The sequence below is a fragment of the Dipodomys spectabilis genome, unplaced genomic scaffold, assembly GCF_019054845.1.
Source record: "Dipodomys spectabilis isolate Male_0828 unplaced genomic scaffold, ASM1905484v1 ptg000148l, whole genome shotgun sequence".
Classification (NCBI taxonomy): domain Eukaryota; kingdom Metazoa; phylum Chordata; class Mammalia; order Rodentia; family Heteromyidae; genus Dipodomys; species Dipodomys spectabilis.
Genome location: NW_024870825.1, coordinates 207,154 through 231,516, shown reverse-complemented (window position 1 = coordinate 231,516; position 24,363 = coordinate 207,154). Strand labels below are relative to the sequence as shown.

The 24,363-nt window shown below is 43.7% G+C and overlaps 1 protein-coding gene across 1 annotated transcript in view; it reads left to right on the top strand.

Annotated features, from left to right (window-relative positions):
* Positions 1-1,258: 1,258 nt before the first annotated feature.
* LOC122118346 (monocarboxylate transporter 1) overlaps positions 1,259-24,363 on the top strand; it is a 32,132-nt gene continuing 9,027 nt past the window's right edge. Inside the window, exons 1-2 of the mRNA XM_042692301.1 lie at positions 1,259-1,361; positions 19,714-19,974. Coding sequence (XP_042548235.1) covers positions 19,758-19,974 — 217 coding nt within the window. The 5' untranslated portion in view covers positions 1,259-1,361; positions 19,714-19,757. The remainder of the gene's footprint in view (positions 1,362-19,713; positions 19,975-24,363) is intronic.

Genomic DNA, 24,363 nt, shown 5'->3' with positions numbered 1-24,363 from the left:
GTGCCCTGAAGCCGAGATCGCCCTGAAGCCAGGCAGATCGGCCCAGAGCTGCAAGCACTGCGTATCCATCACTGCGGTCCACAGCGGCGGTCCCTACACACCCGCCCGGTCCGTCCACACCCACACCGGTCCTTACACACCCGCACCGGTCCGTACATACCCGCACAGCAGCGGTCCTTACCAGCACCCGCCCTTACACACCCGCACAGCGCTGGTCCGCGTGAGGCCGTCCCAGCGGACCTCCACCTAAAGGCCTGAGCCCATGATGCCGGCGATTCGGGCTCAGCGCGGGCAGTGAGACCCCGGGCGGGCGAGGCTCCCAGGCCTCCAGTCGCCGGCCTCCGCCCTCGTCCTCCGGAGGGGCTGGGTCTCGGGGAGCCCCGGGCGCCAGCTTGGCCTCCGGAGGGGCTGGGTCTCGGGGGCCCGGGCGCCGGCCCCCGGAAAGCCTCCGGGCCGTCGGGACACCGCCGCTGCCGGCGGGGATCACGCGAAGGAGGCGCGTGGCGTCCCCGCACCCGCACTACGCTCAGCCTTGGGCGCGGGCTGCCCGCCGCTCGGGGACTTCCGGGAAGTCACGGCTCGCGGGCCGGGCCGCCTCGCGGTGGGAGCTCGGGACACGCTTTCCGCGTAACGGATCCGCCGCCTCCTGGCCCCCCGCCCCGGCTCGGGGTGCGGCGGACGAGGCCCCCGGCGGGCCCGCCGCGGCATCCCGCGCCCGCGCGCCCTACGCCCGCAGCCTGGCCGCCTCCCTTCGTTCTCCGGGGCCTCCGGAGGCCGCGCCGTCCTGCCGCCGGGCCGAGCGCCTCCCGGGCCGTGAGCCGGCTCCTCGACGCGGCCCTCCGCGTCTTCCCGGGTCCGTCCACGGGCTCCACGCCCTCAGGGTCCTCTCCGCGGCTCGGGAAGTGAGGCCGGCGGCGCGTCCCGGACGCGCGACCCCGGCTTCCCGCCCGGGCGCCACGAGGGCCTCGGGTCACGTGGTGCGCAGGGGAGGGGGCGCACAGAGAAGGGGGCGCGGGCGCGCGCAGAGAGGGCTAGCAGGGGAAGAGGCGCACAGAGGAGGGGGCGCGGGCGGGCGCGCGCAGAGGAGAGGGCGCCGGGCGCGCGACGCGCGGACCGCGAGGCGCTCCGCCGAGAGGGGGCGGCGGCCGCGAGCGCCGGCTCCGCCCCCGGCGCGCATGCTCCGGCCCGCGGTTATAAGGCGGCCGCGTCTGCTTCGCGGACCCAGTGGTGAGCTGGACGTGACGGGGCGTCCGTGTGGGGCCCCGGGAGCGGCGCCGGGAGCGCAGCGGAGGACGCCAGCCGTGCCCGCGGGAGCCGCCGCCTCAGCCGCGCGCACGGCGCCGTCAGCCGCACACCTAACGGTTAGTGGGGGCTCGGTCCGCGCGCCCCACCGGGCCCAGCGCGCCCTCGTCGCGGGTCCGAGACACCGCGGGGCTTGGAGACCTCCTCGGGAGGCGGGCGGGGAGGGCGGCGCGGCCGCGGCGGCCGCGTGGCCCCGCGCGTGGCGCCGGCGGAGGGGGGGGGGACCCCGAGGTCCCAGGACGGCGTCTCCGGCCGAGCCGCGGCCAGGTGCGGCCCCGGCCGCCGGGGTCCGGGGAGAGGATGCTGTGGGCCGGAGGGACGCAGCCGCCGCTCACGTGGCGCGCCGGGCCGGGCGGAGTCGTCCGACCCGCGGCGGAGCGCGGCGCGGGCTGGCTGGAGCCCCGTGAGCCACTGCGGGGCCGCGCTGCCCGTGCCCTGTCGGCCCACCTGTGGCCGCTGCGACCCGCGGCCCCCGCAGCCCGACTCGAGCGCGGCGCGGGCCGGCCGGAGCCCCGCGCATCCTCGCCGAGGGCCTCCAGACTCTCGGCCCCGTGGCGACGGACGGGGCGGCCCGGCCTCTCCCGTCGCGGGGACTCCGGGAGCGCGACCCGCGCCGCGCTTCTGCGCACACGTGCGGCCGGGTCCTACCGGGGCGCGGAGACGGCATCTCGGGTCTGGAGAAACGCGCCCTGGCGGTCGGTTGAAACAGTGCCGGGGGAGGCCTCGGACCCGCGCCGCCCCGACCCTAGGAGTCTGCAGTCCGTCCATGGGGTGGCGAGGCTTCCTTCGGATGACCACGGAAATGGCCAAGAATCAAAGGCATCTAGGAAGGGGTGTGTGTACGCGCGCGCGCGCGTGTGGGTATGTGCGCGTGCGCGCGTCCCGCCCGCGGGCGAGACTGGGGTGCTCTGCTGTCTCTCCTGAGCCGCCCGCTCCAGTCTGGAGGATGGTCCTGCTGGCCGGCTTCAGACGTGACCGCGGGCCTGCCGCAGTGCGGGTAACAGCGCTCCCCTCCCCCACGTCTAGTTCTCACAACAGTTGTGTTTTCTTAAAGTTTTCCTTTTTCTTCTTTGTCATGGGGCTTGAACTCTTGGCCTGGGCGCTGTCCCTCAGCTCTTCAGCCCATGAGGAGCGCTCTACCGCTGGAGCCACAGCGCCACTTCCGGTTCTCAGGTGCTTCATTGGAGTGAAGCATCTCAAGGACTTTTTTTCCCTGGCTGGCTTCGAACCACAATTCTCAGATCTCAGCCTCCTAAGCAGGATTACACGTCCGAGCCACCGGTGTTCGGCTGCAAAACAGCTTTAAAAGTAAATATATCTTAGTTATTCATTTTGGACTCTGTTGCATCAGATTATACAGTGACCTTTGGAATTTTCTATTTCATGTTTTGAAAGCATTTGGTAAGGTGTAATTTTTGTTGCTGAGTAGTAGACTCCCAGATTAAGAAAGGAAAAAATATGCCAACAGAAAAGAAATTGGTTTCATGCCAACAATGAAACTGGTTAGTGTTAAGTAGTTTAGATATCCTCTAACCTTTTAACTGGCAAGGCATAGATATATTATCTTTTGGAAAGATCTTAGAACAAGTGGTTACTTTACAGATGGGGAAACAAGTCTGGAGGTTAAATTAATACGTTGTCTCTGAACACTTGGCTAATGGTTGGGCAGGAACTGTGTCTGTGTCTCTTAACCCCATTTTGTCAGATTGACAAAATTGAGTTTTCTCTAAAATCATAAACTCCCCAACTTCTAATGTCCTTTATTCCCGTTGGGTTTTGGTTCACTTCCTGCGTTCCTCTGCAGGAGTCAGATCTCTACATGAATGCCTACATGGCTGTTTTTGTTGCAAATGAGGACATAAGGGGATGGAACTGGAATCTGAGGAAAACAGAAAGGTGGAAATTTTGTATATTCAGCGGTTTGTTTTTGACAAACAGCCACTATGAGAAATTTAGGATTCAGCAGAGAAGATTCTCTTGCCTTCTTGGAATTTATAATCCACCTGGAAAACATGTAATTACCCACAGCTAGCATTATTTACAAACTGTTGAGTGTTAGGGAAGTACAAACTCCCTGTGTGAACAAATACTGTGTTGTGTAGGTGGAGAAGACACCCAGTTGAGAAGCTATCTGGGTAGGCCTCTAGGAGAAAATGCGTATTTCCTACTGGATGAATGAAGGAGCTAGGTAGGCTAGGGCAGGAGCAGTTCACACAGGAGTTCTTAAACATCAGAGCTAAAGGTAACATACAGAAACAGGTCAGAGTAGAAGCAGACAAGAGTGCCAGATAATGAGAAACTTAAGGACTACTCTTAAAGTTGACTGAAGGCAGTTTACAGATTTTAGGTGAGACTGAGTGAGGTTTTCCATTTTAGGGACATCATTCTGGATAGTGCATATTCCCTTAGAGTGGGAGAGACCAAGTGAATAGACAAGCAGGGCACCAGCGGGAACATAAAAGAAGGGGAAACAGGTTTTGATGGTGGACCATATGTAGGAAACTGAGAGGGCAGAAGAATTAAAGATATGACCCAGGTTTTCCTAGCTTGAGTTTATTCTCCATTAAACCAGTGAGGAAACTGTTTTTTGGTGGTTGCTAGAGATCCAACATGGTACCTTGTGGCTGGTGGTCACTCTGCCTTTGTGCTATATTCCCATTCTCTTTCATCTCATTTACCTTCTAAATGATTTAATGTGGAAACTTATGTGTGTGCACATGTGCCAGGACGCGGACTTGAACTCAGCACCAGGGTGTTCTCCTCCCTTAGCTTTTTTCTCCTCAAGGCTATTGTACCACTTGAGCCTCACTGCTGTATTCTTAGCTTTTTGTTTTTTCTTTCCCCTCTAGCTAATTGCAGTAAGTGAGCTTCTCTTACAAATTTGGCTTCTGGGCTGCCTTCCAGTTGTGATTCTAAAATCTCAGCCTCCTGAGTAGCTAGGATTACAAGCTGGAACCACCTGTGCCCAGCCTCAGTGTGGAAAATTTCAAAACACAATTGAGTCACTACTGTTTCAATTCTACTCCTACTTACTCCCCAGGTACCTCCTGGATTATTGTGGAGCAAAACTTACATAAATTGTTTCATATACAAGTATTTTGGCATATGTATCTGAAAGATAGGATTCCTGAAATCATAATCACAGTATCATCCCACTTCTATAAAATAACTTGACCAGATATCCAGATTCAGATTTTTCCTAAGTGGTTTTTATTTGTTTCTGTCCTTAAGCTGTTTTTATTTAGAAATTGTTAACTATTTTTAAAAATAATTGATTGATTGGATTTGGCATCCAGACAGGGTTACACATTACATTTGGTTGGTGTGTCTCTGCAATATTTTAATCTCCAAATTGCCCTTATTTTTCTCTACTTTGTTAAAGGAAACAAGTCATTTTTTGCTTCTAGTTTCCCTCTTCTGGATTTTGATGAATATGCCCTTTGCATGTCCTAATTTGGCACACCCTTTCTATCTCTAGTATTTCTTGTAAATTGGTAGCTAAATGGAAGATGTGGGACAAACGAAATCAGTTCAGGCTTGATTTCTGGATAGGAACCCAAGAAAGGGTGAGTGCTTTCCTCAGGAGGCATGCCATCTGCCTTTTCTTCTTTCAGCTTTAGTCACAGCCTGTTTCATCATTTCACTAGTGTCTTGTAAATAGGAATGATTTTACTTTACCTTTAGTTTTGCCAGTTTCTGTTAACTAGAATACTTCTATAAAGATAAGTACAGTCTAAGGACAGTTTAATAGGAAGGAGAGATAAAAGGCTATGAGTTACTTTTGTTTCTGTGTTTTAAAGACAGAATCTCTCTGTAGCTCAGGCTGGCCACAAGCTCCAGGGATATAGTGTGGTATGGTTGAGACACAACTTTTCTGGAGGAATGTATGTAAATGTATCCAGGTACATCTTCAAAAGCTAATACTTGAATCTAATTTTTTTTGGGGGGGCGACTGTGGGGCCTAAACTCTGGGCCTGGGTGCTGTTTCCCAGCTCTTCAGCTGAAGGCTAGCTCTCTACCACTTGAGCCATAGCACCACTTCCAGTTTTCTGGTGGTTATTTGGAGATAAGTGTCTCACGGACATTGCTGCCCAGGCTGGCTTTGAACTGCGATCCTCAGATCTCAGCCTGCTGAGTAGCTAGGATTACAAATGTAGCCGCAGGCACCCAGCTATGATTCAGTCATTCTTTCAGTAACTTGGCTTTAAATCTCTGAGTCATTTTAACACTTCCCCACATGGTGGGCTCACTGCTGTACCAATCTGGTAACTGACTTTTTTTTGCCAGTCATGGGGCCTGAACTCTGGGCCTGGGCCCTGTCCCTCAGCTCTTTAGCTCAACACAAGCACTCTACCACTTGAGCCACAGCACCACGTCCAGCCTTTTCTGCTTATGTGGTGCTGAGGAATTGAACTCAGGGCTTCAAGCATGCAAGGCAAGCACTCCACCACTGACCACCTTCCTAGCCCCTGGTAAGTGACTCTTAAATCACCATTTTTCTCTCCATTGCTGTGACCGATGCCCCTGGTGAATATTACTGGTCAACCTTTTCTACTTAGGTGTGCAAGCAAGTCCTTATCATGTAATTGCTCTATTTTTCTTTTTCTTTTTTCCTTTTGCTTAAAAAATTTTTTTTTTTTTGTTAATAATGGGTCTTGAACTCAGATTGTTGAGCTTACTCTGTTGGCTCTTTAAACACTTGAACCATGCCTCTACTTTTGGGTTTTTGCTGGATAATTAGAGATTTATCTGCCCAAGCAAGCTACAAACCATGATTCTCAGAGTAGCTAGGATAGTAGGTGTGAACAGTGGCCAGCTCTATTTTATAATCAGAAAGTTCTCACTTCCAATGTTGACCAAATTATTTGTTTGGATACAGGTAATATTTCTTAAGTATATTGTTCTAAGTGACCAATTCTGTATGTTATTCATTCTTTTTTTTTGCCCCAATAAAGTATCATTTCCCTTTATCCTCTTCTTCCTTGTATTTTTTTTTTTTTCTTTTTTGGGCAGTGGAGGGTCATGAGAGATTTTACAATGGATCTGAATGGCAGAGTACTTTAGAAGACATGTTTGAGCAGGTTAAATCAGCAAATGACAGTCTTATGGAAAGGTCACTAATCTTGTGGAGTTACAGTACTTATAAATAAACAACAGTGAGATTGGCTGCAGGACTGTCTTTGAAGGTACCTCTGATGATTTGTGCTCTTTCAGTTGTTCCTAATACCCTCTTGATACAAATCAAACTCAATATTATTGAGTGTGATTTAAGTAAGTGATTGTAAAAAGGAGAAATTCTTTAAAATGTTCTGGTATTCTAAATGTCATGTTTGGTCATTGTTTGAAAATCAGTCCTCTCTATTGTGATTTTTGTTCTCTCAGTATAAGCCTTCTGAATTTTTTCCCAGTGTGCTGAGGATCTAACCCAGTACTTTTCACAGCGCAGATATTCTGCAAATTAATGAATGAATGAAAGCCTAATTAAACTATTCTGTTTTGTTGGTATGAGTTATTTTGGAGAATAGCAAGGCATTTATAAATTCTTTTTTTAATACAATTTTATTGTTATTAAGGTGTCTTACAGAGGAGTTATCATTTGGTAAGTTGGGTAATGAGTACATTCCTTTTTTGGGCAATGTCACCCCTTCCTTTCCCCCAGTTTCCTCCTCCCATCCCTGCCCATAAGTTTCAGGGTTTCATTTTCCACAGTGTATACTGAATACCATGACTCTAAATGCAGTTTGGAATTTTCTTCAACTATGAATGTAGGCAGAAAACTGTACTTGTGTTAGCAGTACCTGTAATTTTGTTACCAATAGAAATGAAGCTCACACCTGAAATCCTAGCTACTCAGGAGACTGAAACCTCTGAGGATCGCTGTGTAAAGCCAGTGTGGGCAGCAAAGTCCATTAGACTCCTATCTCCAATTAACAACCAAAAAAAATAAGCTGGAAGTGGAGCTGTGGCTCAAATGGTAGACTACCAACCTTGCGTGATAATGCTTAGGGATAGCACCCAGGCCCCGTGTTTTAAGCCCCAATATCAGTATGGGAGCACACTTCTTATATATCCCCCCACTCTCCAACAAAATCAGTTTGTTTCAAACTACTGTGGTTATTATTGTAGCCATGACTAGATCTTAATTGACATTTTTAGAACTCACAATAGCCAATAAAAATATTTTGACATTTACTTTTAGCTTATACATTTAAAAGCATTTACTGTACTGGAGCCCTTGCTCAAAATGGTAAGACGCACATGTCTAGCAAGCACAAGGTGCTGAGTTCAGACCCAGTAATACAAAACAAAAAAAGTGCTGAAAACATTGTGATAAAAGTTCTATAGGTTTTACCAAACTATCAGATGAATCTGGCATCAGAAAGGCTAAAAAATCTCTGCCCAACTTGTGCTCCTCTGTGATGTATTGCAGAACTGCATTGCCAACCTGCAATGCAATACATCAGATAGAGCATAATATCCCAGGATTGTGTAACCGAGATGTCCCCTAAGTTAGGCTCACCGTCTTTGCTAATTATCGTAAGTTCTGACTTCACAAATGAGGGAGAACAAAATGCTTGTGTTTCTTTAGGAGTTGTATTTTGTGTGTGTACACACTCCCACACCTGTGCCTGTGTGTGGATGTGTCCAGGTGTGGGGGTCCTGGGGCTTGAACTCAGAGTTGGCACTGTCTCTGAGCTTTTCTGCCCAAGGCTAGGGCTTTGCCACTTGAGCCACAGGTCCACTTCTGGCTTTTTGGTGATTAATTGGAGATGAGCCTTATGGATTTCCCTGCCTGGGCTGGCCCAGATCTGAATAGCTAAGATTATTGGCCTGAGCCACCATCCTGGCTAGGTTCTATTTTAAGGGCCATAAGTTAGATATGTTCATTGGATTGAGATTTTCTTGTATTGTTTTGAGTACAGTCCATGTATCAGCGGTTTTATTTGAAATTACTTCAGACCTTGTTTTTAACAGTTCATTTGGAAGATTGTAGATTTGAAATAGACATTCTTATATCTGGTTGTAGCAATGCACTCCTGTCATTTCAGCACTGAGGCTGAGCAGGAGGATTGAGGAGTGGAGGCCAGCCTGGAATACATGAATGGGATTTTGAGAAGGGTTTTTTTGTTTTTTTTGTTTTTTTAGACAGGGTGTGAAATGTAACTCAGGTTAGACTGAAATGCACTAGCCCTGGCTGGTTTCAACCTCATGATCCTCCTACCTTGACTTCTTAAGTCCTTGTCTAGCCAGCAGAGGTTTTTGGTAACGGTGTTTTGTTTCTTTTTCAGTACTGGAATTTGAATTCAGAGTATTGAGCTTGCCTGATGCTACCACTTGAGCTGCTTTTTTTGTTTGTTAATTGCAGATGGAGTCTTCCTGGACTTTTCAGCTTGCAATGGCTTTAAACACAATCCCCCAGGTTTTAGCCTCTTGAGTATCTAGGGTTATAGCTTGAGCCACTGGTGTCAGCCTATATGTGGATTTTTATTGCAGAATATAATCTAAAATCTGCAAAACAAAGCACCATTAATGAATAACCTCTGTCTTGTTTTTTGTGAGTGCAACTCACATTGTTATGGTTTATAAAATGTGAAATGGATTTATAGTTGAAAACTTAGCAAACTAAGAAATTCACATGTGAAAAGATATATAAGACTCAGTATAAACAATGGGTTTTTAGTTAGACAAGGCAAAAATGAAACAAAGAATTTTACTTAGAGTGTAGCTCAGTGGTAAGAGTTCTTGCCTAGTATAAGTGAGTCTATAAAAAAGTCATGTAGGATGGGACTAAGTAGTTAGTGCCCACCTTGGCAAGCAGGAATTGTCTACTAAAAGACTGCTACCACTTGAGAAGCTTGCCTTTGTGGTCTGGGAGCCATGCTGGATGGGGCGCCTTCAGCTTACCACCCTAGAAGCAATGAGCATCCAAGCCTAAGGGTGTCCCCTGACTACACAAGAAAGTGAGGAGTACAAGCAGGCCACTGATGCAGGGTTGGAAGGGGGAAACTCAGGGACTTGGCACTGGGCCTCCTGGTCTCAGCGTTTTAAGACTGCCCATCCGAGGAGGCTGTGGAGAGTAGTAGTCTACAGGAACCATGCTCAGCTCTCAGTTCCACCCCAAGGCAGCTGGGAATCAAAGGTTGAGTACTCTGCTAGCTCTAGTCTCAGAGCTGTTTTCTCAGTGATCCTCAGACACTGAAAACTGTCTACTCAACAGGTGGCATCACCAACCCCAGAGCCTGCTTAAACTTCTCAGCTGGCCTACATCAGATTTTCTCCCCACAGCCCCTAGAGGCTGTCTCCCTTCTAGACACTATGGCACGCTGTCCCCAGTTTCCTGAGCCATAATTGTTTCTTTTCATGTGCTTAGCGTATCTAGGTCTCAAACAGTAAGCCCACTCTCAAAATGGTGCTCTATTCATATAGAGGGAGTGGCAACAATGTCTTTCTTCAGTCTTAGCCTACCACACAAGAATAGACACAGCAAATTCTTGTTCTGCGGAAAGTGTGGGTTTATACTATGACTAGATTTGGCTGTCAGGTCTCTCCTTTCTTCCCTTCTCTTTTTTGCATCACTGAGGTTGAACTCAGGGCCTTGTGCGTGTTAGGCAGTTATTGCTGTTTCTTGAACCACATCCCCAGCCCTCTTTGTCATCTCTATGCTTTTAAGTTGTCTTTTGTTCTTTTCATACTCTTTCTTCGCTTGTAAGCCTTTCCTTTGTTACTCTGACTTCTCATTATCTGAATCTCAGAACATTTCTTCCTTTTTTTTTTGTTGGTCCTGGGGCTTGAACTCTGGGCCTGGGTGCTATCCCTCAGCTCTTCAGCTCAAGGCAAGCACTATACCACTTGAGCTACAGCACCACTTCCGATTTTCTGGTGTTTTATTGGAGATAAGAGTCTCACGGCTTTTCGTGCCTGGATTGGCTTTGAACAGTGATCCTCAGATCTTAGCCTCCTGAGTAGCTAGGATTACAGGTGTGAGCCACCAGTGCCCAGCCAGAGAGAACATTTCTAATCTACTGTCTACACTATCTCTTCCTTCCTTGGATGATATACTTATTTGGTATTTTCCTCTACTGTTTGTTTTTTCTTTTTCTTTTTGTATCAGTACTAAGGTTTGAACTCGTAGCCTGGGCACTATCCTTGAGCTTATTTCTTCAAGGCTTGCACTCTACCACTTGAGCCATAGGACCACTTCAGCCTTTTTGAGTATGTGGTACTGAGGAATCAAATGCAGTGCTTCATGAATGCTAGGCAAGCACTCTACCACTAGGCCACATTCCCGGCTCCTGTCCTTTAGCTATGTGTGTGCACGCACTTGTATGTGCGTGCATGTTGGTCCTGGGGCTTGAACTCAGGGCCTGAATGCTGTCTCTGAGCTTTTTTGTTCACGATCTACTTCTGGCTTTTTGGTGGTTACCCAGAGATAAGAGTCTCATGGACTTTCCTGCCCAGGGTGGATTTGAATCACAATCCTCAAGATTCCAGCTTCCTGAGTAGTTAGGGTTACAAGCATGAGCCTCCAGCACCCAGCTTGTCTCAACAGTTTTTTTTATGCAGGCTTGTGCTTCAGATGAATTGTTAAAAGGAGAAATATTTTATTGGAATTTGTGTTAAGAGTTTACTAGTCAGAAAGAGAGAAAAGAGACAGGGGGGAAGGGGAGGATAAGAGAGGAGAAGTGAGAGGTGTTGTGTGTGTCTGGGGCTTGAACTCAGAGCTTAGAGCTCTCGTTTGGGTTTTTCACTCAAGGCTGGCAGCTCTAACGTTTGAGCCCTACCTCCACTTCCTCAGACTTTTTTTTTTTTTTGAATTTTATTTTATTTTATTTGAGAACATACTGTACAGAGGGGTTACAATTACATGGGCAGGATAATGCATACATTTCTTACCAAGCATTGCAGCCTCCTCCTTTGTTTACCCTTCACCTCCCTTCCCAGCCTCCCCCCTCCCCCTCCTCAGACTTTTTTTTCTACTTAGTGTCCAGGTATTTGCGTGCCTGTAATTTTAGCAGTTGTGAGGCAGAGTCAGAGGATTGCAAGTCCCAGACTAGCTTGAGCTACAAAGTGAGACTGTCTCAAAAAAAAAAAAAAAAAAAGCTGGGAGCTGGTGACTCACACCTGTAATCCTAGCTACTCCGGAGGCTCAGAGCTGAGGATCTCAGTTGGAAGCCAGCCCAGGCAAGAAAGTCTGTGAGACTCTTTACTACCTCCAGTAAGTAAACTAATCAGAAAAATCTGGAAGTGGTACTGTGGCTCAAGTGGTAGAACATTAGCCTTGAGCACAAAGAGGCTTGGGACAAAGCCTTGGGGGCGGGGGAGCGGGGTGGCACAAGGTAGTAATAGTGTGCATTCTTGTGAGTTGTGATACTCCATGTATGCATGGGTGGTAATACTCATTGTATGCATATGTGGTGAAGGAAATGGGAAATGTGATGGGTGGGGAGGGACAGATAAAGGAAATACGAAATGTGACAGGTGGGGAGGGAGAGATAAAGGAAATGGGAAATGTGACAGGTGGGGAGGGAGAGAGAGAGGATGGGGGAGGATGATGGAAGGGAAGACTGATTAAGAGTCACCAAACACAAAAATGGATAAATGGGTATGTTAAATTGGGCCTCCCCTACTGCCATTTGAAGATTAAAAATTAAACACATAATGAAAACTGGCTTCAATTTTTTTTAAAAGGGTACAAGAACAAGACATGTAAACAAAACAAAACATCTTCAAAGCCTGGCACTGGTGGCTCAATCCTGTAATCCTAGCTATACAGGAGGCTGAGATCTGAGGATCCTGGTTCAGATCAGGATCCCAGCCCAGGTAGGAAAGTTTGTGAGACTCTTTTCTCTAATTAACCCCAGAAAACAAAAAGTAGCCCCGTGGCTCAAAGTGCTAGGGTACTAGTCGAGCAAAAGAGCTCAGAGACATAGCACCCATGCTCTGAGTTCAAGCCCCACAAAAAAACAAAACCAAAAAACCTCAAATTGTTATTATCATGCTATTATTACATATTTTAACTACTAAAAGTAGTAAATTTGATATCCTTAATTAAAATTACTTTTTGAACACATTTTTATCAAAGTATAAGATATATAGATGGAACTTAAATAATTTATAGTGAAATATAGGAGTCCATTCTGCACCATTTCCTACCACCTTTCCCCAAGCACATTAAAAATGCATCAACTTTTTTTTTTCTAAAAGTAATACATTCCTATTGTATATCCTATACCACTGGAAAAAATCTGCCTAACATACAAACATTCTCTGATTCATTTTGTTGCACCAAGATTATAGGCAATAGGAATTAATTGCTCAAACAGAGCTAAGGTTTTAACTACAAACCACATTTCATTTCCTTGAGGAAAATATCCAGAGGTGTTACTGTTATTTGGAAGAAATTTCCATGTCAGCCAAAACAGTTCTCATCAACAATGTTAAAATTTCCATTTTCCATATCTTGTACTGTTCCTTTGGAGAGCTGCTATCTTAAAAACAAAAGACAACAACAAAAACCCATGTGATTTCTATTGTGGTAAAATGATCTAAACATATTTTTAAGACATAGAGACTAAATATTGGTCTTGAGGTGAGTAAAAAAATGAAAGAAGAGCAAGATCTAAACTCATTTTTCATGTATTCTGAAAGAGAGTTAAAATTTAAGTGTTAATAGGTTGTTAATGTTAGCATAATGCATTTTTCTTGTAGGTAGATTCTCTGAATGATCAGGGAGGTACTGATACTGGTAATTGCTTTTCAGAGACAGATGTACACATTTTTATGGTTCAATTCTGGGGAACTCATGGCCTGGACACTGTTCCTGAGTGTTTTTGTTGTTGTTGTTTTGTTTTCTTTTGTTTACTCAAGGCTGGCACTCTGCTACTTGAGTCACACTTCCAGCTTTTTGCTGTTTAATTAGAGATAAGATCCTCATATACTTTCCTGCCCAGGTTGGCTTCAAATCTGGATCCTTAGATCTCAGCCTCCTGAGTAGCTAGGATTACAGGTGTGAGCTACCAGCACCACCTAGCATTTATGATTCTTTATTTTTTGGGGGGGGGAGGGGACGTGGGCATTGTGGGGCTTAAACTCAGGGTCTGGGTGCTGTCCCTGAGTTTTTCTAGAGCTTCAAGCTATCTCTATTGCTTTGAGCCACAGAGCCAGTTCTAGTTTTCTGGTGATTAATTGGAGATAAAAGTCTCATGGACTTTGCTACCCAGGCTGGCTTTGAACTGCAAGCCTCAGATCTTGGCCTCCTGAGTAACTAGGATTATAGAAAATAGCTACCACCAGTGCCTGTCTCATTTCTGGTTTTTCATATGCAGTTTGGCTCTCATTATACATTTCATGTTTATGGTTAGATCCAATAGCTATATTTCTACTTTCACTGGGGGGGAATTCAGAAGGAGTAGAGGTGCTGCTGGAAACTAGGCCCAGTTAGGCACATAGTCCCAGCCTGATTTTTTTCTTTTACAGTCTTTTTCCCCCTTTATTCACCTATTCAGTTTAACAGTGGAAAAGAAGGTAAGATTTGCAAGTTTTTGAATCCCAAGAGTACGTCTGTAATCCAGGAAGCTAGATTTGTTATAAAGAGCATTAGCTTCAATGAATCAGCATTTTGGATTTAAATATTTCCATGTAAATTTGAAACCTCAAATTTACTCTTAGTAATGATTTTTTTTGGGGGGGGGGGACCTGGGGCTTGAACTGAGGGTCTCTGGAACCTGTTCAGCTTTCTTTCTTTACATCTGAGCCAAGCCTCTAGTATTTTGATGCTTAATTGGAGATAAGGAGTCTCACAGACTTTAGCGACCTTCCTGACTTTGAACTGCCATCCTTCAGCTCAATCTCCTTATTAACTAGAATTACAAGTGCAACCCACTGGCATCTAGCTATGCTTTTTTTTAAATTAGTGATTTTTTTAGGTACCTGCCTCTTTCACATTCATAAGCTGGCCATTGATTACTTTAGGAAGTAATAGTGGCTTTATTTTACATGTTGACGGGGAACACGTAGGAAACTACACTGTTTCCAAGAACTGTTGCAGCTCTTCTCTTCTGGAGTAGTGAGGGAAATTGAAACACAACTTTTTTTGTCTGAGACTCAAACTTGGTATCTGAACCTTTTGTTCATTGCCTGGTGCTTTATCACCTGAGCCACTCCTCTAGCCCTGGAGGTACAACTTTTGACTTTATAGATTTGTTTATGAGTGTAATTCCTGGGTGCTGTTAGAGAAGGAGACATCTCAGAAAACTAAAAAGTGGCTTTTGTCCTTGCTATCATTTTAAGAAGAGTTAAGAGTTACTTTCTTTTTTGCTGGTCCTAGGGCTTGAACTGAGGGCCTATGCACTCTCCCTGAGCCTCTTTGTGCTCAAGGTTAGGCCAGTACTCTACCACTTTTTTTTCTTCTTGAGTTTTTTGGAGATGAGTCTAGTGGACTTTCCTGCCTGGGCTGGTTTTGAACCACAGTCCTCAATCTCAGCCTCCTAAATAGCTAGGATTACCTGGCTTAGGAGTTATTTTCTTACCATTCTTTTTGTTGGTTAGAGACAGGATCTATCTGACTGTAGTCCAGGCTGGCCTCTAATTCATAATCCTCCTGCCTCTGTCCTCTGCCTTTCCTAGTGGTGGAATTACAGTTGTGTTTTACCATGCCTTGCCTATGTCTGCCCTTTTATGAGGCAAACTGATGAACATAGAATACTTTAACTCCCTCTCCCCACACCACCACTAAGTAAGTAGCTAAGCTGATAGGAAGCTAATAGTTAAGCTGTACACACTTTAAGGATTTAAATCTTGAGTATTAGTTCCCTTTCAGACTCTGACCTTTAGCATACAGAGAATGTGTGTTCTCCCTTTGCTCAATAGGGGTCTTCGTTTTGGGCTTGGGAGCCTGGCCTGCTCTCACAACTTACCTTTTGAATGAGCCCTTTGTTTATAAGAAATAGTTTGCTAGAGATACTACTGGCACTTTTTCTACTATGTATAATAATAATTGTTTTTTGAGTTGGTGTCTCTCTACAGTTATGATCTCACACTCAGTATTTTCCTGTTTCAGCCTCCCCAGTAGGGTTATAGGCTTTCACCACCATGCTTTGTGAACCGTTGGTGTTCTGTATACAGGTTTGTTTTTTTTTTTTTATATTGTCAAGTTTCTGTGTACAGTTTTAACTTTAACAGGCCGGACTACCTGTCAGATGGTAGCAGAACAGTGCTGAACCTATCTCTGGATTCTTGAATATTCTTTTTTAGAAATCATATTAGATACTCATTTCTTCTTATTTGCTTTTTAAAAACTATTATTTTGTCTTTTCTTTTTTGGTACTGGGGATCCAACCCAGGATGTTGCACTTGCTAGGTAAGTGTTTTGCCACAAAAGTACGTCCTAGCCCTCCTTATTTACTTTTGAATCTTCTTAAAGGTATTTGACATTTTCAATCTTCTTCTCACTTGATTGAGTCAAGTCTTAGTGACTAAAATGTAGAACTGCTTTAATTGGGACAAATCATAGCTGGCAGCTATGCTCAAAGTTAAATCACGTCCAGCACGCATTAGTCGTTCCAGTCAGGGCTTGATCTATTAAACAGCTCTGCTGTCTCTGTGTGGGTGTTATTCTATGTATGTAAATATTCTGAGACAAATTCATTTTTTAGTAGTTCTTTGAAAAAGTTCAGTGGTTTTTTTTTTCATACTTAATGAAAGAAAACTGGTGAAATTAATGCCTGGAGTGATTTTATTTAACATGTTAAGAATCCAGGCTACTTCCATGAGATGAAAGAAAACTGGTGAAATTAATGCCTGAAGTGCCTTTATTTAACACGTTAAGAATCCAGGCTACTTCCATGAGCAGAACTGCGATTTTATAATAACTTCTTACATTTACTGAAGTAGAAATTTAAGAAAACAGTAGATAGTAAATATTTTTACCCTGCCTGAATCATAGACAAAATGCCCTATGACAAATACTTTCAATCTTTAAATAAGGTTAAATTTTCACAGGAATTATTGCTCACATCCTTAGGTTCAGGTGGGACTTGAAACTAAAAATCATCTTTTCTTTTCTAACAATAAGTACTTGAGGCTTTCCAATTCTTCTCCATCTTGCTTTATCCAAAGGTCCTTCCTCCCACCACAAAAGAAAGGTGTAACTCTTATCCTATTTATGACTTTGGTTCACTGGTCCAGACAGTAAAATCTGAGGCCCAGAGGAAGGAAAAATTCCAGAATATCCAGTCCTAGAGAGTGACATGGGGCAGAGGTTCAATGAGAGGCTTAGGTTAGAAATACTAGAGGGGGTTGGGCGCTGGTAGCTCATGCCTGTAATACTAGCTACTTAGGAGGCTGAGATATGAGGATCGCGGTTCAAAGTCAGCCAGGGCAAGAAAGTCCATGAGACTCTATCTCCAATAAACCACTCAAAACCGGAAGTGGCTCTGTGGCTCAAGTGGTAGAGTGCTAGCCTTGAGCTGAATTGCTTAGGGACAGCACCCAGGCTCAGAGTTCAAGTTCCACGACTGACCAAAAAAAAAAAAAATACTAGAGGGGCATGACCTTGTTTCATATGGTCAGAAGCCTCTAGCCTTGTGTTTCCTAAGTTTGAATTAGTAGTAGGAAAGTTAGATGTCATGAAAGGGGATTTATTTAACTTACATTGAAGTGAGATCTTACTTGACAAAGTTCTGTTTTACTTGATTGGTTTGAAAATGAGAACTAGTCATTTAAATTAGGTATATGATGGACATTTTCTATAACTTGAATTGGCTTTAATGCAAAGCACAGCTGAAGAGAGAACTAGAAGAAAGCTTGCGTCTGTGGTGGCACATGCCTGTGACCCTAACTCTCAAGTGAGTGAAGCATGAGGATTGTGTTTAAGGCTAGCTTGGGTTTCCATAGTGAGACTCTCACATCTATACTGTAATTATTTGAGGAATTACTGCTCAAATCAGGCTTATCTGAAGCAGAAATACTATATTTAAAGGAATATGTATTGAAAAGCTTCATTTGTTATTTCAGTTGGAGGTCTCTTAGTTTCCCCCAAAGCTGTTTTAAGCTATAAAAATTATGTGCAGCACTAAGTGAGTGGCTCAAGTAATAGAGTGCTTAAGTAGTAAACAAAAAACTCTGAGTTTAAACCAGATGTTGTTAAATAATTATGTGTAATACCATAACTGAGACTTTCTGATATTATCTGTAGAAGATAATCTCTATTGGACAAGTAACTTAAAAAAATATTGTTGAATGCTGGTGGCTCATACCTGTAATCCTGGCTGCTCAGGAGGCTGAGACCTGAAGATTTCTGTTTGAAGCCAGCACAGGCAGGAAAGTTGTGAGACTCTTATCTCCAATCAAGCATCAGAAAAGCCATAAGTCAAGCTGTGGCTCAAGTGGTGGAGCACCAACTGAGCAAAAACCTCAGGGACAGCACCCAAGTCCTGAGTTCAAGCCCCAGGACTAGCATCAAAATAATAATTCCTTTACTTGAGAGCTACATGTCAGATCTTCTTAGAAGATATTCTCTTTCTTTTTTTTTTTTTTTTTTTGTCGGTTGTGGGGCTTGAACTCTAGGCCTGGGCGCTGTCCCTCAGCTCTTCAGCTCAAGGCGAGCGCTCTACCACTTGAGCTACAGCGCCACTTCCGGTTTTCTGGTGGTTTATTGGAGATAGGAGTCTCACGGTCTCTCCTGCCCGGTCTGGCTTTGAACCGCCATCCTCAGATCTCAGCCTCCTGAGTAGCTAGGATTACAGGCGTGAGCCACCAGCGCCCGGCTAAGATATCTCTTTCTTACACTTCACACAGCACAGAACACTTCTGAAGCCATAATACACCAAGAAGGCACCAGCTGGGTATCCATTTTAATTTTTTCTTTTTTTTTTTTTTTGGTGCTGGTATTGAGGCTTTGACGCAAGCTCTCACACTTGCTCTTAGTTTGTGGCACTCTACCACTTGAGCCATACCTATGCTATTTCTGGCTTTTGGCTGGTTAACTGGAGCTAAGATAATTGGATTTGTCTACCCTGGCTAGCTTGGAACTGGGATCCTCAGATCTCATCCTCCTGAGTAGCTAGGATTACAGTTACAAGCCACAGTGCCTGACTATCCATTCAGTGTACCTGTAGTTAAATTCAGATTCTACATTCTATTCCACAAGTCTCCCTTGGCTCCAGCCAAGGGAGCTCATCAGATCTCTTGTGAAGAGGATGTTTGTTGGTTAGTTGTCTTTTTGTGACTCCCTATGGAGCTAGGCTGTTACCCTGCTTTCATTACCTTTCCATCTTCCAAATTCTGAAATGTACTTGTACATGTGTGGACCTCACCTGAGGTTCAAAAGTTTATGGAGATTTGTTTCCAGCCACCATCACCTTTCTACCTTTTTCTTGGAGGTTGAGGGGTGAGGATGAAGTCACTTGGTGATTCTGGTAATTGCCCCATCTGGAAGGTCTCTATATCTCCAATCTAAGGTACCATATTAGCATAAACTTGCTTGGTGGTTCTGGGTTCTGGGTTCTATGCCTAGTATTGCAAAAATGAGGTAAAAATAATAATAAAAGGCTCAGGTAAGATGAACAGACTTGTTAGGGCTAACAAAAAATTTGTTAGAAAACAGATTTAGGAGCTCTTTATAAAACCCACATCTACTGTATTATTAAAAAGATGAGCCAGGTGCTGGTGTCTCATGCCTGTAATCCTGGCTAGTTAGGAGGCTTAGATCTGAGGATCTCAGTTCAAAGCCAGCTGGGGCAGGAGAGTCTGTGAGACTCACCTCCAACTAGCCACCAGAAATCTGAAAGTGATGTGGCTCAGAGTGGTAGAGCACTGGCCTTGAGCAAAGAAGAGCTCAGGGACAGCTCCAAGGCCCCGAGTTCAAGCCCCATGACAAAAAGAGATTAACCCAGTGTAGTGGCTTAGGTGTTGTAATCCTAGTCCCTGTCCAAGGTTAAAGCAGGAGGCGGCCAGCCTGGGCCATATGGCAAGTTCAGAGCTAGCTTGGGCTATTGAGGGAAGTTCTCAAGACAAGACAAGACAAAACAAGGAAGATAATCCTATTTGCTTTATCACTCAGGAAATTACAAGAACTTTAGGAGCTCTATGCCAAGAACCAAGGGTAAAGGGTAAAATACAAGTATTTTACAAAATGGTTTGATGGGGTTGTTTTCATTGTTGACATACTATGCTGCTGTCCCATACTTACCCCCCAATCATGGGCTTGAACGCAAAGTCTGGGCTCTGTGCTGAGTCACAGCTTCACTTCTGGCTTTTCTGGTGGTTGATTGGAGATAGTCTCACAGACTTTTCCTGCCCAGGCTGGTTTCAAACTGCGATCCTCAGATCTCAGCCTCGTGAGTAGCTAAGATTATAGGCATGAACCACTATAGTGCCCGGCTAATCCTGTGTCATTTTTATGTCTTTCAGATACTTGCATTTGAGCAGTATTTTGGAATCTATCTACACTTAAAATGCCACCTGCAATTGGAGGACCCGTTGGATATACCCCCCCAGATGGAGGCTGGGGATGGGCAGTAGTAGTTGGAGCATTCATTTCCATTGGCTTCTCATATGCATTTCCCAAATCCATCACTGTCTTCTTCAAAGAAATTGAAGGTATATTCAGTGCTACCACCAGTGAAGTGTCCTGGATCTCCTCCATCATGCTAGCTGTTATGTATGCTGGAGGTAAGTGCTCACTAAGGCTTGCTCTTTAAGTTCAGATAACTTCTCTTTTAAGGTTCTTTAATGTTTTAAAATGTTACTTCTTGAAGTTTTTTTGTGTGTATTCCTGATACAAACTGGTTTTTATTCCTGATAACAATGGCAACTCCCTTTGTTAGACTGTGAAGCGTTGAAGTCCTGATTGGACCAACTGAAGCATTCATAAAAGTGATGCAAGCACAGCTGCTTTTTCTTGCTCTCTGATAAGAACCTTTAAATGGAACCATAAATGTAGATTAAATTTTGAAGTTGGAAACATTAAAGTCAATCAGACATCCTAAAGAGTTCAGTATCCTGGGAAAAATCTTTTAATGGCATTTCTCAGAAATGAAAGCACTAAATAAAACCTGCACTTGTTCCTTGTGATATTGTTGAATATTGAAAGCACATGAACTGCATTTTAAATTTGTTGTATCATCTCTTAAAATAGTTATTTCACCTTGACATGAAATCACAGCAAACATGTAAAAGTTAAATCTGCAGTAATACTAAGCAAGTACATATTTGCTTAGGTAACAGGAATTCTAAAGTGTTTTTGTTAACTGGAGTTGACAGTGTCTCGTTGTCTTATTAGGCAAACTTTCTCTTCTGTTAATCTTGTTTTGGTGTTTATTTAATGTCTCATATTACACCTACATGTAGCTCTTTAATAGCCAATATAAATATTCTACATTTTGGCGTGAATTGCCTAGCCTTAGGCTGCTAAACTGGTAGCATATTCAACTGTTATGTACTGAGCCCATGGGTATACATGTCGTAAATCATAGAGAACATAAATTCTGACTTTGAGAAACTTTTGAGAAATACATAGTTGAAATCATTATTGAAGTAAGCAAATGATACATTAGAGAAAAACAGGTAATGAGAATCACGAACTGTGTAGCAACAGCAGTTTGAAGACTTTTTCTTTTTTTTGGTCGGTCCTGGGGCTTGAACTCTGAGTCTAGGTGCTGTCCCTCACCTCTTCAGCTCAAGGCAAGTGCTCTACCACTTGAGCCACAATGCCACTTGCCATTTTCTGGGGTTTAATATTGGAGGTAAGAGTCTCACAGATGTTCGTGCCCAGGCTGGCTTTGAACTGCGATTCTCAGATCTCAGGCTCCTGAGTAGCTAGGATTATAGGCGTGAGTCATTGGCGCCCGGCTTTAAGACTAATTTTCAATTGGATATCTTTCTGTGCCTTTTACATTTTGAACAAAGCCCTATTTTGTGTACTAAACACATTTTAAAAGAATATAGGTACTGAATTGCATTAATTATTTTAAAATAAATTCAAAGAAATCAAGAGAGACTTTGGAGAGGTAGCAGTTTTTAAGCTCCAACCTGTTAGGATTTCTAGTTAGATTTTGACACGGGTGGCTTGAAAAGTTGGTATAAACATTATCTGGATGTAGCCCAGGTGTTCAGAGCAACTACAAACCAGAAAAATTCTAAGTTGCTAAAGTGCTTGGGAGCCCCCTGGATTTTGCATTAAAAGTCAGTTGTGCTAAATGTTCATGATACCCTCCTTTGGGGAAACAATTCTTTGTCCTCACCCAGTTAATGAGATAATTAACACATTTCTAAATAATAGACCTCTAAACTTGCCTCTTTCTATTTCTAGTGAAAGCTAATTAAGGCCAACCTTCCTGAAATAACTGAGGGACAGATTGCCTATCATGAGCTTTGTGGAAGAATTTTTATTACATGGGTTATTTTGTTTTGATTGCTTTCTAAATTCTAACAATTTTCATTACTTTACAGCTTTCCTAATGGTTTAACTTGTGCACCTAGACTGCACTCTGAACAGTAGTGTATTTTGAAGTATGAATGGTTAGGTTACATTTTTCTTGAGTCATACTGCATATTTGTTAGAATATAATAGATTATTGGGGTGGGGAAGATTTTAGATGCCTGGTTTTCTTTTATTTTTAAGTAATTATACCTAGGGGGGTGGGGAAGATTTTAGATGCCTGGTTTTCTTTTATTTTTAAGTAATTATACCTAGGGGTTTTAATTCAATTATCAGTTTATATGTACAATGCATTTTAATGTTGCTGTTTATGTTTTTGTAACTTGGAAGTATACAGTTACATATTTCAGTTCCAGACTGTTTCTATATTCCTAGTTTGGAATTTCAAATATTTGTAAGTTTATTTCACTAACTTAAACTTCACAGAGTCAACAGTAATAGCATTGATCTTTGTTCTAGCTATATAAAATTTCAGGGGCTGGGAAGATGGCTCAGTGGTAGAGCGCTTCCCTTGCACACAGGAGGCCTTGGGTTCCATTCCTCAGCACCACATAAGCAAAAAGAAAAAAGCCGGAAGTGGTGCTGTGGCTCAAGTGGTAGAGTGCTAGCCTTGAGCTGAAGAGCTGAGGGACAGCGCTCAGGCCCAAAGTTCAGGCCCCTTGACCGGACCCCCCCCCCCCCAAAAAAAAAAAATTCACAACTATATGAAAAAATTGACCTATTTCAATGTTCCTTGATCTTATAAGCTGTAAACTCAAGATTTTCAAATTATTTGCAGTTCTTGCTTTCATGAAGTGACTGTAACAGTCTGTTGGCATCTGGTGAGAGCTTGTTTTTTATTAGGTGGCTCCTAGCTGCTGCTTCACACAGCAGGAGAGGCAAGAGGCTCCCTGACCTGACCTTCTTGTAAAGACACCAGTTTTCGAGGCAGAGGCCTTAGCTCTTAATATTTTTCTTTGGGGGCTAGGTTTGAATATACAGAAGTATGGGGGAGGGGCGCTGCGGTTTGTACTTAGGATTGAGCCCAAAGCTTGCCCATGCCAGGCAAGCACTCAATGCATACATTTTGAGTGGAATTGTTTTCAGTGTTTATGAGAATTTATGAGAATGAAATATATCATCATATGATTATTAGTATATTCTAAATAAGTGCATTTAATGTATGTTTTAAAGGGTAGACTTACTGTGTTCGAGGGAAGTAAGTACAGAAATAAACAGGAAGGAAGAATGTACAGTGTTAATAAAAGAGAAAAGTGTATCTTGTACTTTATAACTTGATTCTAAAAATATGCAGGATGTATAGTGATGGAAAATAAGTTGGATGTGAATGCAGCTCTTATAAGCTTTGTGACTTCACAAATTCCACCATCAGTCTTTCTTTGTATCTTTTTTCCCAAGCAGTTAGATTACAAAGTATCATTTCCACAAGATCATGTCCATGAGCTATGAAACATTTTTTTATGAAACATTTTTATAAATATGGATGAGTGAAATGCAGTTAGTGTAACTCAATTTGCAGGTAGCCAAATAAATTGTTTTTCGAGATTTTTTCTTCACTTAGGACAAGGAATCTGTCAAAACCATGGGAAGGTTAGAGAGACATTTCACATAATGGTGTTGAAATTCAGCAAACTTGCTTATGGACCACATAAGGATAATATTATTTATATTAGAGTTGTATTACAGACCTAGGAACTTAGTTCAGTTGTAGAACACTTGCCTAACAATTTTTGTAGTAGAAAATGGATCTATAAGATCTTTTCATGGCTTTTATGATATTTTTCCATTTGTTTTTTTTCACATTCAAGAAAAAGTAGTAAGGCAGATGCTGGTGGTTCATGCCTGTAATCCTAGCTACTCTGGAGGCTGAGATCTGAGGATCTTGGTTCAAAGCCAGCCCGGGCAGGAAAGTCCATGAGACTCTTATCTCCAATAAACCACTAGAAAACCAGAAGTGGTGCTATGGTTCAAGCGGTAGAACGTTCGCCTGGAGCAGCACAGGGACAGTGCCCAACCCTAGAGTTCAAGCCCCACGACTGACCAAAAAAGAAAGAAAAAGTAGAAGATGGATTTCTTTGTTTTGTTCTATAGTACATATTCATCTAGCTGAGGAAATTTAATCTGGTTATTTGGATAACCTATTATTTCATTTCCTATTGAGTTAGAACCAAATATATATTGATTATTATCTGACTTAGCCTTTTGCAAGCATTTTTCACAGTACTGCTATCAGGAAACACAGTAATACTTATATCATGAAATACTGTAATACTTATTCAGAAGTATTCATACATTTAATTATAGCTGTAGGTCTGTTCAGAAACTAAAACAGCCAAGTATGTAGTCTTACAGTCCCAGCTACTTGGTAGACTTTGGTAGAGGATTAAGGTATTAGTCATATCCAAGCTAGGTGATGTGACCTATGAACATCCTCTTGCCATGCTGTCTTGCCTTAGAGGTGAACATAACATTCTATTCAGTATTTGGAGATTTGGGACATGTACATTTAAGTTTGAAACATCACAACTATACAAAAAGCAATGTTTTTGGAAGTGGAGCTGTGGCTCAAAGTGGTACTAGCACTAGCCTTGAGCAAAAAGACTTGGGGACAGCACCCAGGC